Source organism: Neopelma chrysocephalum, unplaced genomic scaffold (genome assembly GCF_003984885.1).
Source record: "Neopelma chrysocephalum unplaced genomic scaffold, ASM398488v2 Primary Assembly neopelma1_25, whole genome shotgun sequence".
Classification (NCBI taxonomy): Eukaryota; Metazoa; Chordata; class Aves; order Passeriformes; family Pipridae; genus Neopelma; species Neopelma chrysocephalum.
In genome coordinates, this window is record NW_020897694.1 from 35,277,825 (window position 1) to 35,293,019 (window position 15,195).

At 37.9% G+C, this 15,195-nt stretch overlaps 1 protein-coding gene across 6 annotated transcripts in view; it reads right to left on the reverse strand.

The window, feature by feature from the left end:
* Positions 1-15,195, reverse strand: part of REV1 (REV1, DNA directed polymerase) — a 73,485-nt gene that overhangs the window by 16,002 nt on the left and 42,288 nt on the right. For all 6 annotated transcript variants that reach the window (XM_027674902.1, XM_027674899.1, XM_027674900.1 and 3 more), the window contains exons 15-22: positions 14,591-14,693; positions 11,096-11,252; positions 10,590-10,792; positions 8,097-8,330; positions 3,667-3,772; positions 2,395-2,606; positions 2,066-2,225; positions 1,118-1,220 (exon numbers count right to left, since the gene is read on the reverse strand). In XM_027674902.1, the coding sequence (XP_027530703.1) occupies positions 1,118-1,220; positions 2,066-2,225; positions 2,395-2,606; positions 3,667-3,772; positions 8,097-8,330; positions 10,590-10,792; positions 11,096-11,252; positions 14,591-14,693 (1,278 nt within the window). The remainder of the gene's footprint in view (positions 1-1,117; positions 1,221-2,065; positions 2,226-2,394; positions 2,607-3,666; positions 3,773-8,096; positions 8,331-10,589; positions 10,793-11,095; positions 11,253-14,590; positions 14,694-15,195) is intronic.

Below are 15,195 nucleotides of genomic sequence, written 5' to 3' on the forward strand. Positions count from 1 at the left end.
GGCTCTAACACGGTGTTTATTGCTAAGAACAGAATCAAATCATGAAGTCCCACGGAGAGCTAAGAGTTACCTCTATGACTCAGCTACCACTAGAAGCACATTAAGGAAATGCCCAAGGAAAACAAAGCAGCTCTGCACTCTCTGATCACTATATTGCAGGAGAGCAGAGGGTTCCTACATTTAGAGCTTTAGAAGACGTAACATTGGTATCATATGGACAAGTGCACATCATCCAGCTCCTGATTCCTTGTCCTACACTTATTACAGGGCCTTGCAGAGACACATTGCCATCGGTAGAGAGCCCACACACAGGGACCAGGAATGGGACATGATGCTTTCTTAAGAGTTTTATAAAGAATTTACTATACAACATTGATAAAACAGTTCATTGCACTGTGTGTTTTGCATTTTCTAGGGCCTAAAGACTTCCCCATAATACAAAAGCCTGGTGAAGTTTCTACATTGCTGTAGTCTTTTAGGTATTGATTATTCTGTGAAATATATATTTTTCAGATCTAAAACACAGAAAGCTGAGCTCCACAGTTAAGCACCAGCTAGTAAGCAAGTCATAAATGCAATTTGGGCCTCCTGACTCATGGGAAGAGTAATAACAGCATAATAACTACGTAATAGGAATCAATTCAATAAGTTAGAGGCGAAACAGGATCTGGATACAGCAAGAGAATGAAGTCAGGTCTAAGGTGCCATGAAAAATTAACAAAAACAGGATGAAAAAAAGGGACAATGCTGATGAAAACCACATCCTTTGTCTAGAAACAAAAGACTTGCCCAGAGAGGTTATGGAAGCCCCATCCCTGGAAGCGTTCAAGGCCAGACTGGATGGGGCTTTGAACAACCTGGTTTAGTGGAAGGCATCCTTGTCCATGGCAGGTGGTTGGAACTAGATAATCTCTAAGGCCCCTTCCAACTCAAACCAATCTGTGACTCTAAGAAATACTACTAAGTGCTACACCAGTTTTAAAATAAAATTTAAGCTTAAAATATTTACACTCATCAATGGAATGTCCAATGGGCTTGTGGCCTCACAGTGAAGCATCTAGTGTATAAATATTAAAAAAATAGTCTAAAATGTCACAAGTACTAGCAATGAAGTTACCTTTTCATGTATTTAACAACCAGATCTAGCTTTTCCAAATCTTTTTCTTCTATTAGATCAGTACAATACTTGACAACTTGTAGAATGTCTTCTTCCATAGGATCTGTAATACAAAATCATTAAAAAAAAAGAGATCTTTTGTCTGAGTATACTCAAAATATAATCATAGAATAACAGGAATACGATAGAAAGAAATTCCGCACTGTCAGGGCCTCAGAGGCCAACCTGACAATTGCTGTATTCCCACATGGCCCCCCAACGCCAGAAGTTGTGCACATCACAGGACTGCAAGGTCCTGAAATATCTGTCTTGTGGACATCTTTTTCTTCAGTCAGAACAACTGACAGCCAAGCTAGCACTAACCAAAGGGAAAAGAGACTGGGATTTAGAAGGGAATGGTTGTTTTGAAACTTTCAGAATTATAATGTCCAGGGTACGAAGGTCAGATTTCCCAAGATATAAAGGAGTTATTTGTTTCACATAATGTTAAAATTCAAATCACAATGTAGCAACAGTGTTACACTTTGGCACTTTCCTTTTTTCCTAGAGTTCTTTCCAGCATTTATTTTGAGAAAAAAAACAACCCTGCATTCCTTTACCTCTAAAATTACATTTTCATAGAAGAGGAATTTCTTTTCAAGAGGTTTCATCACAGTGGTTGTAATACATGTGAAAAATAAGGAAAACCTCCAATACAAGTAATATCAAGGCATAAGACACATGGGTTAAAGAGGGAGCATGCAAATTTTCATGATGTTAAGCAAGACGCAGGAGCTGGCAAGACCACAAAGTAACAACTGATAGAAAGAATCAAGTCCCTCCAGGACTTGCAAGGCAGTAAGATTTCAAGATTGTTGTGAAAAAAAAAGGAAGAAAGTACAACAAGTCTACTAAAAGTAGTTTTCTTTGTATTGTATGGAAGATTACCACTAGCATGACACCCCGCACCTGAAATAGTTGTGATCCATTCCTTCAACAACGCCTTCACATCATTGAATTCCACAGCTCCGGCGAGGTTTGGTGCTTGAGGCCTAAATGAACCTGGCTCCTGGTGAGTCTGTAGAGCTGAGGGGCCTGAAGAATCCGAAGTTGATGGAACTGCTTCTGGCTGTTCCAAACATAAAAGTTGAAAATGCTCTGACAAATATGGTAAAACCATGTATATATACACAGATAAGTGTCTAGTAAGGAATCCAGTAAAGGACACCAGCTGCATTTGTGAACATGAACTAAGTCTAAAGAAGCACACACAGCTTCACTGTTAGTGTGGAAAGTACCTGAGCAGCAGTTCCTTCTTGTTTCAAGAAACCATCTATTAGCTTCTGTGGGCTTCCAGACGTAGCTGGCATGTTTTTTGCAGGGCTCCCAACATGTCTGTTTTTCAGAGGACTCTGAATCTTTTTTACAGGACTGACTGGATTTTTTTTCCGTATTTTTTTCTTATTTTTCACAGTTGTATGCTTCAGGTTTAAGAAAGGATTTTTTGACACTGAAAAACACAGGAATAGTCAGTGATTGACACATTTAAAATTTAACACTTTTCCATTGAAAGGGGAACTCTGTATTTTCCACAAAAATCTAAGGATCACTTGGGAGAAAACAACCTAGATAAAGCAACCTTAACATTCACATGCCATTCCAGATCCTGGCAATGTTTTAAGTATTTGAAAAGCACTGCTAGACATTAGTGTACTCAGAGGATACTCAGCTATTTGTAAGCCTTTCAATATGGAGCATTGCAATACTTCAATATAAGCAGCTGTTGAAATCTGAAGTCTATTGGACAAATTGCCTCACCTCAGTCAGAGAGGGCACTGTCCCACCAGTAGTTATCAGCAAAGCCAGCAGTGTAGAGCCCCCTCCCCAGTGCTTTTATGAGAGTTCATGAAGGAAATTGCTCTCATTCCATCATACTCACATATCTGTACTAGTTCACTGGCTATGAAATCAAGGTGTTATTATAATAATGCAGTATTTAACTGGCAATGAACCCAATGACATTTCCAACCTATTTTATGAGAAAGCATGTTCACAGGGCATTAATCTTATTTCTTTCTACTGATTAGATAAAGGAGACCTGGATGATCAGCTCAGAGTAAATCCTTCTGACTATCAGACACATGGTGTGATGTAGCCTATCTCTCGCTGTCCAAAACCCATACCAGTGTTTTGGGTTTCAGAGAACCATGAGAATGCTCTCTGAACACAGTTTAACTAATGTAAGTACTGAAGATGCAATACTTTAAATCACAAGACATATCAAGTTTAGATTCTATTCTGCAAACATATGGCTGTGGCTAAGTAGTGCCACAGTCCCCATGAATTGAATTAATTACCCATTTGAGTAAAGCTGGGCATCTGTTTGCAAACTGAGACCACAGCTGGTTGTAACTGACAGTCTGTCAAAAATAAATACAGAAATTCAATTGAACACAGCATCTTCACAGAAGCTTTCTTTAGTTCTATTTTCCATTTTTTTTAGGGTTGTGTAACTGTTTGAATAGTAACCAACTCCTACACAAGACTGCTGTACAACTATATATTCTCACCAATAGTGTTAGCAGGTTGCTCAGATTGCTTTTGCCTTTGATCATAGGCATCCTTCAGCTCTGCTTGCAATTCAGCAGGTAGTGCAGCAAAAACCTCGGGGTCCACCTGAACAGGAACAAAAGATTCATTTGATTATTTTAATAGTGAGCAGCACTGTTTGCTTCCCTCTAGGTCACTCACATGAGAAAGGTATTTACATTTTATGCCAAGGAAAAGTAAACGAGATATAACTGAAACACTGTAAAACATGTTGTACACTTTCTTTGTGTGTTTTATTTTGTAAAAGCAACCATTTTTTCCATCTGATATTACTCTACTTTATTTATTTCATAAAATTACTCTTATGAGCCTCTAATACTCTAACCATCTTACCTACTGATACTGTATTAACAGCACATTTAAGCCTAACTCAGAACACTCCTCCTCACTCCTCATGGCTAGGCTTTGTGAATGAAGATTTGGGAAGGGCTCTACCCACGTTTGTTGCAAGCGTGTTGGTGGCTAAAAAGGTCAACACGAGATAGACAAGTCCGGTTGCAAAAGGCACAGCAGAAGGACTCCTTAGGTGGTATATTCTGCAAGGCACGATTCTTTCTGCGTTGTCTTTTCTTCTCAAGAGTGATCCTGCGTGCTTTCTCAAAAGCATCGGCAGCATTAAAGATAGTGTGTCTCCAGACCTCCCGATTGGAGGCCAGAAATTTCAAAACACCAACACTGTGACAATGAGACTTTTGTTCTTCCTCTTCTTTTGATACTTCTGTTTCCTGGAAGCTGCTACACAATTCAAAATGTTCTTGGAAATAGTCTCACTTCTTTAAGGACAGGAAAAGCCAAGTCCAGCAATGTCTTTAACTAGCACAAAGAAGGTTTAATTTCTTTCTCCTACAGTTGTCTACCCCTTGTTTGACTAATAAAACCACAGTCCCTTGCAACTGTCCCAGGGACTTGAATTCTGGACAGGAAATAGTTTGTTGCCAATTGCCAGACACACTCATATAGACAAAACAAAATTTCTTGTATTATCAGTTATCTTTCATCACATCGTGCCTGAAGGAGGAAATTAGTGACAGGCTAGTCTTGGAGTTTTCCATTGTTATTGGACAGTGTTTTCAGCTCATAGTCAGCAAAATCTAATTCAAAAAAACCAAACCTATCATTTAGAGAATCAATCTGCAGTGGGAGAGTGCCCTTCATTTCACTAGTAAAATTCAGAGATGTGCACAAACAACAAAAAATTAGCCAAAACTACAATTACTATTCTAAGGGCACAATACAATTTCTATCATTATCTGAGATATTGTATTCCTTAGATGTACATATGCACATGAATTAAAATTTTCCTCCTATTTTCAATAGAGATTTGATTTTTTAAAAAACAAAATATGTATGCTATGACAGGAAGGTACAGTGTGCTATTGACATACACGATGTCTAAATTATATAGATCATAAACATGAAGGTGCTCCTATAGTACCAGTTAAAATTCATCAATGTAACACAATCTTTCTTTCCTGTTTTTAGAACTCCATGTGCCAACACAAATTTTTCACCACACAAAATACGCGCTAATTAAAGGAGGAAATGGGAACAATTCTGATCTTGTGCAGAACATTGTGCACATACATTGTGCAGAACAAAGCACTGCAGTGGAATGCAGCCAATTACATCCAGAGGTGTAACTTGTTTTTTAAATATAAATTTTATTTAATAAAGCTGTTTTAAAAAGGTTAGTTTTCTCTGTTTAAGCATTCGAGACTCAAGAATTTGGTCTGAATTGGCACTGTTTTTTGTGTACATCATTTACTAATTCATGCAGAAATAATTCAGTACAGGGAACTGGATGCACTTTTATTCCCCCTATCACTGCCCTCTCAGAGCGTGACATGTAAAAATTCACTTAGAAGAGCCATCAGTCAAGTTCATATGAGTTCTATATTAATAATTAGACTTTCAGATAATTTACTGTACAGACAGAATGTCCTAACATAGTTTTCACATACCTGTATGATATTCAGATTATGGAGAACCTTGTTTTATAAATTCATGTATTACCTCAGCATACAGCTACCAGTATTTTTGATGTGCTTATATAAATTTCCTTAGGAGGAATGTATACCATGTTAAGACAATGTGAGGATGAGATGAAAATCTGCCACCACTAATTAATGCCACTACTACAAATCTCATTCATTTCTAAGCATCTGTAATCTTTATTTTTTGCATCCTACGCTTCTACAGAAGTCAGCTGCTAGAGATATACAGCTGTTCTAAATTTTAAGATTACTCCAGCAGCTGATGGAAACAAATGCAACCTATCTGGATTCCTTTTACAGGAGAACCTTACCCAACAAGAGACATTTCCCACACGTTTTCTAATGAATAAATTACTATCAGCCAATTAACTTTGCACCTGGTGATAAAAACACAGCTCACACAAAAGGAATGAAAGGTTGAAAAACAAACCTAATTAAGCTATAAAAAGATGGTAGGGCATAATTTACATCTGCTGAGTTGATGTAGCTAAAGTACTCCATTTGGAGTGGCTGGCTATATTTCTGTACCTGAAACCTAATACTACTTATTTCACTGCATCATTTGCCAGAAAGTAATTTTAAATGTTTGTGTGCAATCACAGAATATACACTCCTACAAAGATTTTAACAGAAAAATATGTGTCAAACTATATTTAGAGTAAGATGGTATTTTTGAATTAAGTTCATGTTTGATTTTAACATAGAAAAAAATCCTCCCATATTAATGAACTGGGTGTACAATTTTTTTTTTTTCACCACGCCTAAGGGAAGCTATTAGACCATACTATTCTAGGTAGTAAACTTGTACCTAACTCAGAAAATGAAAATTGTAAATCTTACTCCCCTTTTTGCCAATAAGGAAAATCTGAAGTACAAGCATAAAACACTCTAAAATAGATAGTATGGATATCCCTGACAAATAAATAGGAAGTAGCCAATTCTTCTTGAACTATATCTTCAAACAAAAAGGCTGCTCTGCTAAGCTGCATTCTTGGATCAGAATCACAAAATGCACTGGGAGATAGAGACAGAAAAGCCAGTGTATTTGAGTGTATAAATTAATGTTTCTAAGAAAACTTCAAAAAGTAAAGCTGTTATAAAAAACCAACAATCAATTTCTGACTACCTAATTAACAGAAAGATAAAGCATAAGCACAAACTAAAACGAATTTCTATAGAAAGCCATATGCAGTTACAATTTACCCCAAAAAACTGTACTGAGTGGTATGACAAGTGTGGAGGGGTGTACTTTAAAGCACAGCATAATTTAACACACAAATCCAAGACAAACTCCTGTTTAGAGATAGATGTAACTACATAATTTAAAGCAGCTGGGGTATGGAAAACTCAGGTACTATTTACACACTAATTCATAGGGAAAACCAAACTTTGCAGTTCAGGAATAAAAACTGACACAACTGTTTCTGAACCAATGAACTTGAATCAAGGTGAGGAAATTTTAGTTATAGAATAGACTACACATCTTTTTAATAGCAATTATGCATTAACTATTTAGTGAAAACAGGACAGGAATTTCTACCTGATTTTCTCTGGATTCTTTGTCAGCTAAGCAGCATTATTGCCTTAGAAACAGCAACAAATATCTCTCTATAAATGTGATTAGGTGATATCATTTCATTTGAGAACAGCAATGACACAACAAACAAAAATACAAATACTGGTCTGTTCTAAATTATGCTTATGCAAGATATTGTATCTCTGGGTAACCTAATCTTTTGTTTTTTAAAAGATTTTTTTTAATTTTTACACTACATTTGTTCAGCACCATCTTGGACTGAAGGGTGGAATAACATTAGAAGCATCATTACTGTTACCTGCTGCCCCCTCAGGTCCCTGTTTTGACAAACAACTTTGCACTTCTCTCATCCTGGACATGCTATATATGAGCCCATTTAAAAACTACGGAGATAAGCATGATCTTTAGCCATGACTGCCCTTCTCCCAGCAATGTGATACAAACAACCACATCTGCAGAAGAAGCTAGTAGAGGTTGGCTTTACCTCATCAGAACATACACTTAAACAGAGTGAGTCTCCTGTGACTAGCTAAGCAGATTTAGGACTGCTTCAGACCTATGGTGCAGTGCAATTCAGCTGCAATGCAGAAAAAAAGGCTCATTGCAAAGCAAACCATAAATGATGAGGCTTTACATTAAACAACAGCAAACCCATAGGCGTACTGATGACTATAAATCTTTAATAAATATTGTCATAGTATGTTTGTGACAGATAAAGTAACATTTGGCAGACTTTTAATTAAAGGACCATAAACAATTTTGGGATGTTACAGGTTCTAGTTAATGCTGTTTCAAGAAAGCCTGTTAACTTCCTATAGATGAGTTGTTGTTGTTTACTGACACCATGCAAACATCATACCTGTGAGAAAGCTGGCAAAGCTATTACATTGATTCCCATATTGGTATTTGGTTCTTGGAGCTCTGGTATTTGTAAAAGCACTGTTCCAACTGGTTGTGGCAGAAGTGCAGTGTTACATCCATTTATTGGCTCTTTTTTGCTATCTCCATAACTCTCTCCTTGTTGAATGGTGCATATTTGCTCTACTTGTTCTCGGAGATCAGGCGGCAGAGCTTCTAGCACAGACTTATCTATCTACAAATATAGAAAAGCTTTTAGAGTTTTCCAAGGAATACATAACAGAATTATTTTAGTGAAAAAAATAGTTATACAGTTTCCGAATTTTTCCAAAACCCCTTATATTTAACCTGTGTATGCGAACACAATTAGGAACCTGACAATTACACTCCGCAGCAGCAAAATATCATTTAAGACTAAGCAGCTCAGTAAATATGAATGCTCAGTTTTATCTTTTCACAACATTCAGTCTTCTCCTCACAAATCACAGACGGGTTTCCTCCACAGTTACCTGGAGATAAGGAAATCCAAATTCTGAGTTCAAATTACATAGGCAACATGCTGATATGGATACTGAAGTGGTGTTTGGTACAAAGCAACTCACCTCTTTCTTTATACAGTTCTAGGGTACATGTTACTGATTTACTTTAATGGTATTATGTATGTTTGCATACTGTCAGACTCTTGTCATAGATTTTGATAATGAAATAAGCTTTTACTTAGTGTCAATTATTGACTCTAAAAAAACTGAGAAGACCCCTCAGTGTCCAGAAGTTGCTGTATACAATGACAGCTGCACCAGTGACTGTATGAATATAACTGACAAGCAGATGCACAGCATAACTTTTCTCACAAGTAATATTTGAGTAAAAACATGTAGATAAATGCCAGTGTTTGCCTGTAAGTTCTGCTGAATAAAACTCCATAGCAGTGTTAGAACACCTTATATTTTGCCTTTAGGAAGAAGATTTGGAACTTAAGACCAGATTCTGGATTTACAGAGAAGAACCACAAATACCTAGGAAAATCTACTTGCCTTATGCTAACTGAGAGATTTTGATGAAAACTGTGGTATTGTTAATCACTTCAGTTACTCTTCTACGATCTGTTTGTGTTCACTCGTTCCAAATTTGCTACATATGTAACTCTACAAATATTTTCTGGGAATCCTGGGTGTAAAATACCTTGCTGTTGCTTTCCTAGCACACAGTATGTGGCAATGGATGTTTGGAAAGAGTCCTGCCAAAGGTGGACTGATGAATGAGAAGTTTTTAATGTTGTTTAAACTCATGTTAAGAGGGCTCCTTACAGAGCCAATGCGTTTTCCCCTATACCTCCTCTGTAAATCCCTTATCTCTCGGGCAGGAGTGTCCTGGGAAGATGTCCCAAGGTGTTCTCATTGGTCCTTTGTTAACCCCTTCCTTATTGGCTGTAAACCCCTTACCTTGATTGTGACCCCTCACCTGTGATTGGTCCCCAAGGGCTATATATAGCCCCTTCCCACATTAAACTCCCTCTTTCATCCTCTCTCCCCTGGTGGTCTGGTGAGTGCTCCATTGTGGGGTCACCCGGCCACGTGGTGGGGGGAGGGTGGAAGGGCATACTCCTTCCAGGTCATGGACTGAACGAGGCCTGAAGGATCTCCCCCATCCCAAATCATCTACCGTACAGTACACAAAAAGCAGTGTGGCACTAATCATCATCACTCCTTCCCTGTACCAAAGTTCGTATTATATTCTGTATTATAGTATGGTTGAAAGCAAAAGGAAAGATGAGCACATCGTGCCATAAGGCCACCAAGGTTTTAGGAACTCTACTACACAGCCAGTGCACTTTGCACTTGTTTATACATATTCCTTCTGTAGCAGTCTGAGTGTACAGAGCTTCACATTGTTCAGTCAAATTACTTTTAGATCCTGAGCTGGTTTGATTAATGCACTATAGCAACAAGTTTTCTGCCGAAAGCATAATTTGCTTCCTAAAAATGTATAAATATGTGGAAAAGCTGTTATAAGAACATCAACAAATGCTTTTACAGATTTAAATTACAGAAATTAAAATGACAGACTTTTACAGAAGAGCAAGTAAATCTGCTTATACCTAAAATACCTACAAAATTCAGTGCAGCTGGCTCACAGCAGACCCTTCTAACAGATGTCTACTTGAGTAACATGTGGAAATAAAAGGCTCTCCATTTGCTAAAATGTACAAAAAAAAATCCCCCAAACCCTTAGAAATATTTTACTTAAATAAAGATTGTCTTCCTCTCATATAAACGTATAACCTGTACAAATGTTAAGTGTGCATCTTAACTTCAACATTATTTATTTTATTAAGGTAAAATAGTTTTGCATCAATAACAGTTACTTACTGTGCATCTTAATCTACTAGAACTCTTTTTATTTAAAAAGAGCTTCTTTTCAGTCTATCCAAGTAACACAGACAATCCCAAGTTATTCCAATACACTGCAGATGTTTAATATTCTCAGGTTTTACCTGGGAAGCAGATGGAACCTCAATACTCAAATTAAGCCTGGATTTTACGCTGATGGGAGAATGCATGCCATTCCATTTGACAGCAGACTCGGTGTTGTTGGCATTAGAATTGAGACCAGGTGTGAGATGGGTACCACGAGATGGAAGAAAAGTGCAGGTTCTTGAATTAGAAGATATTTCGAGGTCCATAGCAGCCACAAATACTACATATATGAAAACAAAATACCAAATGATCATTTAATGGTTAAAAATATATATAGAATAATTATAACACTTCCTATTTCAAAGTATCCTTCGTTACTATTAATTTTAAAAAGTTTGGAATAACCTTATACAAAGATTTATTAGTAGCATTTTCATCTGCAGCAGCGTAACCCACTCTCAAAAAGTTTATGTTAAATAATTTATACTGGTAAAATATTGAATAAGTATTTCAAAGGTTAATCTATGTTGGAGTCCTTCAGAACTGATCATTATCACACATGCCAAGTACAAAGCTTACTGACCTTCCTTATGTTCTTCTTCTGAGGGTTTTTTTGCTTTCTGAACATGAAAAAGATCAATAACTGAATGTGATCCACCAGGTAAATGTCCCGATTGTACTGCTGAGTGAGCTGAAGTGGCTTTACTGATGGGAACTAACTGTTGTACCTGAATTCCAACCTAAATCCAAAACATAAATACACTCATTTGAAGAAGTTTAAAATAAAAAAAATAAAGTAAATTAAAAAATCTGTAATTCTATCACAATAGCACTGCCTTCTTTGGCTGCCTGCTGTGCGTGGGGGAGAGGACAAATAAAAGTATGCTGAAATACACACAAGTGGCCACTAAAAACATCAGCACAATCCAACAACTAAGAAATTACAATGATAATACCACCTTCTCTGATATAGAAAAGTGCTGTCAACAGGATCATGAAAATGTGCTTATTATGAAATTTCTTAGACACTATGAGATATAGAATTAGTGACCAGGAAGTGATTAGTATTAAATCTGGCTACCCACACAAGAAAGCAATGTTTTCCCCAAGAACAATGTATACTATATCCATCACTCAAGTCTATAAATGAAAAAAATAATATTGCTTCACTTCTAGACATGGTTTTCAGAAAGTCTCAATGGATCAAAGTACCTTGGTGGAAGTAGTCTTTTTCAAGACAACCTAATTTTTCATTTAACTTCTAAATACCAAATGAGCAGGGGTTCAAAAACAGGGTCCAACTAAGAATGCACTGGTACATTGTGTGAGTTTATTGAAAATCCTCTATAATTTTTAAGAAAAAAACTGGGCACTTAGAAAACACTGTATATAGGAGTCAGAAAGCATAAAGGAGCTGGTGTATATTTCTACCAGGTCTTCTTCTATAATTACATAGCAGTAATTTTCTTATTAACAGTTTCTTAGTTGCAATAATGGGAAATGACCTCATCACTGTAAAAAGTTTTTCTTTGCACTTTTTGCTTTGAAATATTTCTAGGTTTGGGTTCTAGAACTTAAACAAAGCCTTTGGAATATTGTATTTGATGTGTTGAACAGCTTTGCCTTGGGTTTTTTTCTGCCTTTTAGGACAAGAGCCTGAGTTCAAGTGTTATGTGAAGTCCATGGGACAAGTGAATGCATTTATCTGCCCGAGTGTGGGCACAAACAACTAATGCTATCAGTTCAGAATCTTTTCTAGAAAGACAGAAAAAAGACACTAAAGCATGGCTCACCTCATGTATAAAGCTTAAGGGGATGTGGTGGGGGGAAACAGTTTTCCCCCTAGAGTTTACCTGGAGGTAAACCCCCAGGGGGTGGTGACCCTGGGGTTAAGCCAATGAGCACTCCTGCAAAATATAAACATATCACTAAGACTGGAAGAGAAGGGTTGTAGTTGGAGTTGTAGTTGTTGTTGGAGAAGAAGCCATGTTGTGAAAGCCACGAGGAAGGGGCAGGAACCCCTCTGGGGGGCCACAGCCTCCAGCCCCCGGTTGGGGGGCTACAGGGACTTGGAACAGGGTGAAACTGGGCTAAGTATCTGTAGCTGAGTTTTTCCTCCACCGTGGACAGCAGAAGCAGCAGCAAGAACAGCACTGACCGAGGAGAAGCGGTGGCAGAGAGCCAGCAGTAGATAAGGAGCAGCAAACAGATATTGCAGCCAGGCAAGAAGACACAGAGTTGTCTGAAGAGAAAGAGAGCAGCAGCAGAGAGAGAGAACTAAGTTCTACAGAGAGAGAGTTTTGGGGTAAGGACTGCAAACCAATCCCCCAAACTCCTTGGACACCTCTCCTCTCATAGAGAGGAGGGGGTGGTGGACTCCCACCTGAGAGGAGTTCTAAAATGCAGCATGTACTGCAAAGAGAGGAGCTGAGAAGCTCAGGCTTCCCGGAGCTGGACCGGGACAGCCGATGGAATGCGGAGGAGGGTTTCCCCTCCCTGCCACTGCCAAGCTGGCAGTTTTGAGACAGAGCAAAGGAGCTCTGTAAGGGAACTTAAATCGCCTGAAGATACAGACCATCACGAAGACCTCTGCACTTCGTGATATGACCGTGGTGGAGCGACCTTTGTCTGGGTGAACGCAGCCCACGGAATAAGAGACCCTCATTTGGAGACGAAGGGCCGAGGGGCTTGGATACTCCCTTGTGTGTATTGGCAAAGATCCAGCTACAGCTGCTGCATGGAAGAGAGAAAGAGACACTGCTGCCATAGAAAGACTTGCTGCTCAGAGAGAGGAAAGGATCTTTCCCTTCTTCCCTCCTGGACTTTTACTTGTAGGGAAAACAGATTTGATCCATTGTAAATACTGCTTTATCATAGTAGAAATAGTTGAGATTGTGTATGTAATGTACTATAATATTTATTTGTACAGTCTTGTAATATAACCCTTCCCCCCCGTTTTAAGTCTCGTGTGGTGTCTGGAAAACCCATCTCACACTGGGTTGAGATGAGGGTGGGGGCTTGAACTAGGGAATTGGATTTTGGGGCTCTCAAACCCTGACAGGGGACTAGCTCCTGCACAGACACATTGGGGGCGTCTGAAGTCAGCTGAAAGGACAACCACTAAGGGATCCTGGATAGTTCTGAATTTTTTTAATACAATCTAGACCTGAATGGCCCCTCCAGAACTCAGCAGAGCCACCTGGTCGGAAGCAGACATGCAAAACAACATGTCCAACATCCAGGGGACAGTAACTCTAAATAAAAATCCTCTTAAAACAAGGGCTAAAGAAATCAGGTGAAATAGAATGACATAAGAAGTCAGCAAAGACAGCAAAGGAGACAGATAAGAAACTAGAAAAAGACAGGGACAGGAAAATAAATATTTCCTCACCTCCAAGCCAGGGGGCTGACTTTGCAAGGCAACATTGTGAGTCAAAACCCTACTTCTATATCCAGATGACCAATAAATACTCTGTGCTCCATTTTAACAAATGGTTGATGCCAAAATAGTCTTATCATGTGTTCACATTGCTATGACAAAACCACTGAGACGAGCAAGACTGTTCTAAAATAAATTATGAATTAAAAGAACCAGCAAGTCACCTGCAAACAAAGGTCAAACTATGGGCTGGTAACTTTTCTTGCTCTAAGACCTGCAGCCTAGAACAAAAACTCCTCTAATCTATATCTCTGATTGGCATTACAAGCAGTATATATATTAGTTACTTAACGAATAGCTCTGCAAAAGTTTACAGAAAATTCTATGGCAAAATAAAATTTATATGTGCTAATAGAACTGTAGAAGATACAGTCTAACTTTGCTACCTTAGGCTGTTTCAAGTTGTGGATCAATTCATACCCCAGTAAAATTTTTTTTTTTACATCTATGGCTTTTTAACCATGTTTTTCAAAGGTAAATATAGCAAACATAGCATGATTGTGTAGCCTACAAAAACTTTGTATTATCTACACTTCTGCTTAAGTTTGGTTATCATCTACCCTGGGGAACTGAAAATTTATGAAAGACAACAAAGAAGGTTTATAAAGAGAATAAATTTCAGTTTTCCCATTAACTCACCCCTCGCATATCTGAAATGTTCAGTTTCATTGTGTGAAACATATTTAGAGTTTCTTTCCCAATTACTTTTGCACTGTCTGTTGCATGGTCTAGAGTCACAGTCCTAAAAAGAATAAACAAACATGGTTAAAAAAGAAACTGTTTCACAATCTTAAAGAAAAGAACAATTCTGTATTTATTCCAGAGAGGACCTCCAAGAAAGATACATCATAATATCTTGGCATACAGAAACTGAACACTGTTTTTTTGTTCTGTGGTTCCTTTTTGACAGTAATTAGAAGTAAGCATGGTCTACAGAAAAAAAAGCAAGTTACTTACTAATTGAACATTCTCAGTGTGCAGTCCACACATTAAATTGTCAAATATAGTATATATTTATATACATGCTACCTAGTGAAGCCAGAAAAAAACCTTTCACTTTACAGTTCACACAGAAATGCACTCATGAATTTCTATCCTTCACTCAAGCTTGAGTTTGGTTCAGTATTATTTCAGTTGTCAATCTTCAAACATCTACAGCAAGAGTTTCAGAAGGAACTCAGAGGGAGATGCCGATAAAGGTATGTGCATGTGGATTACAAACAATAAAGAACTCAGATTAATGG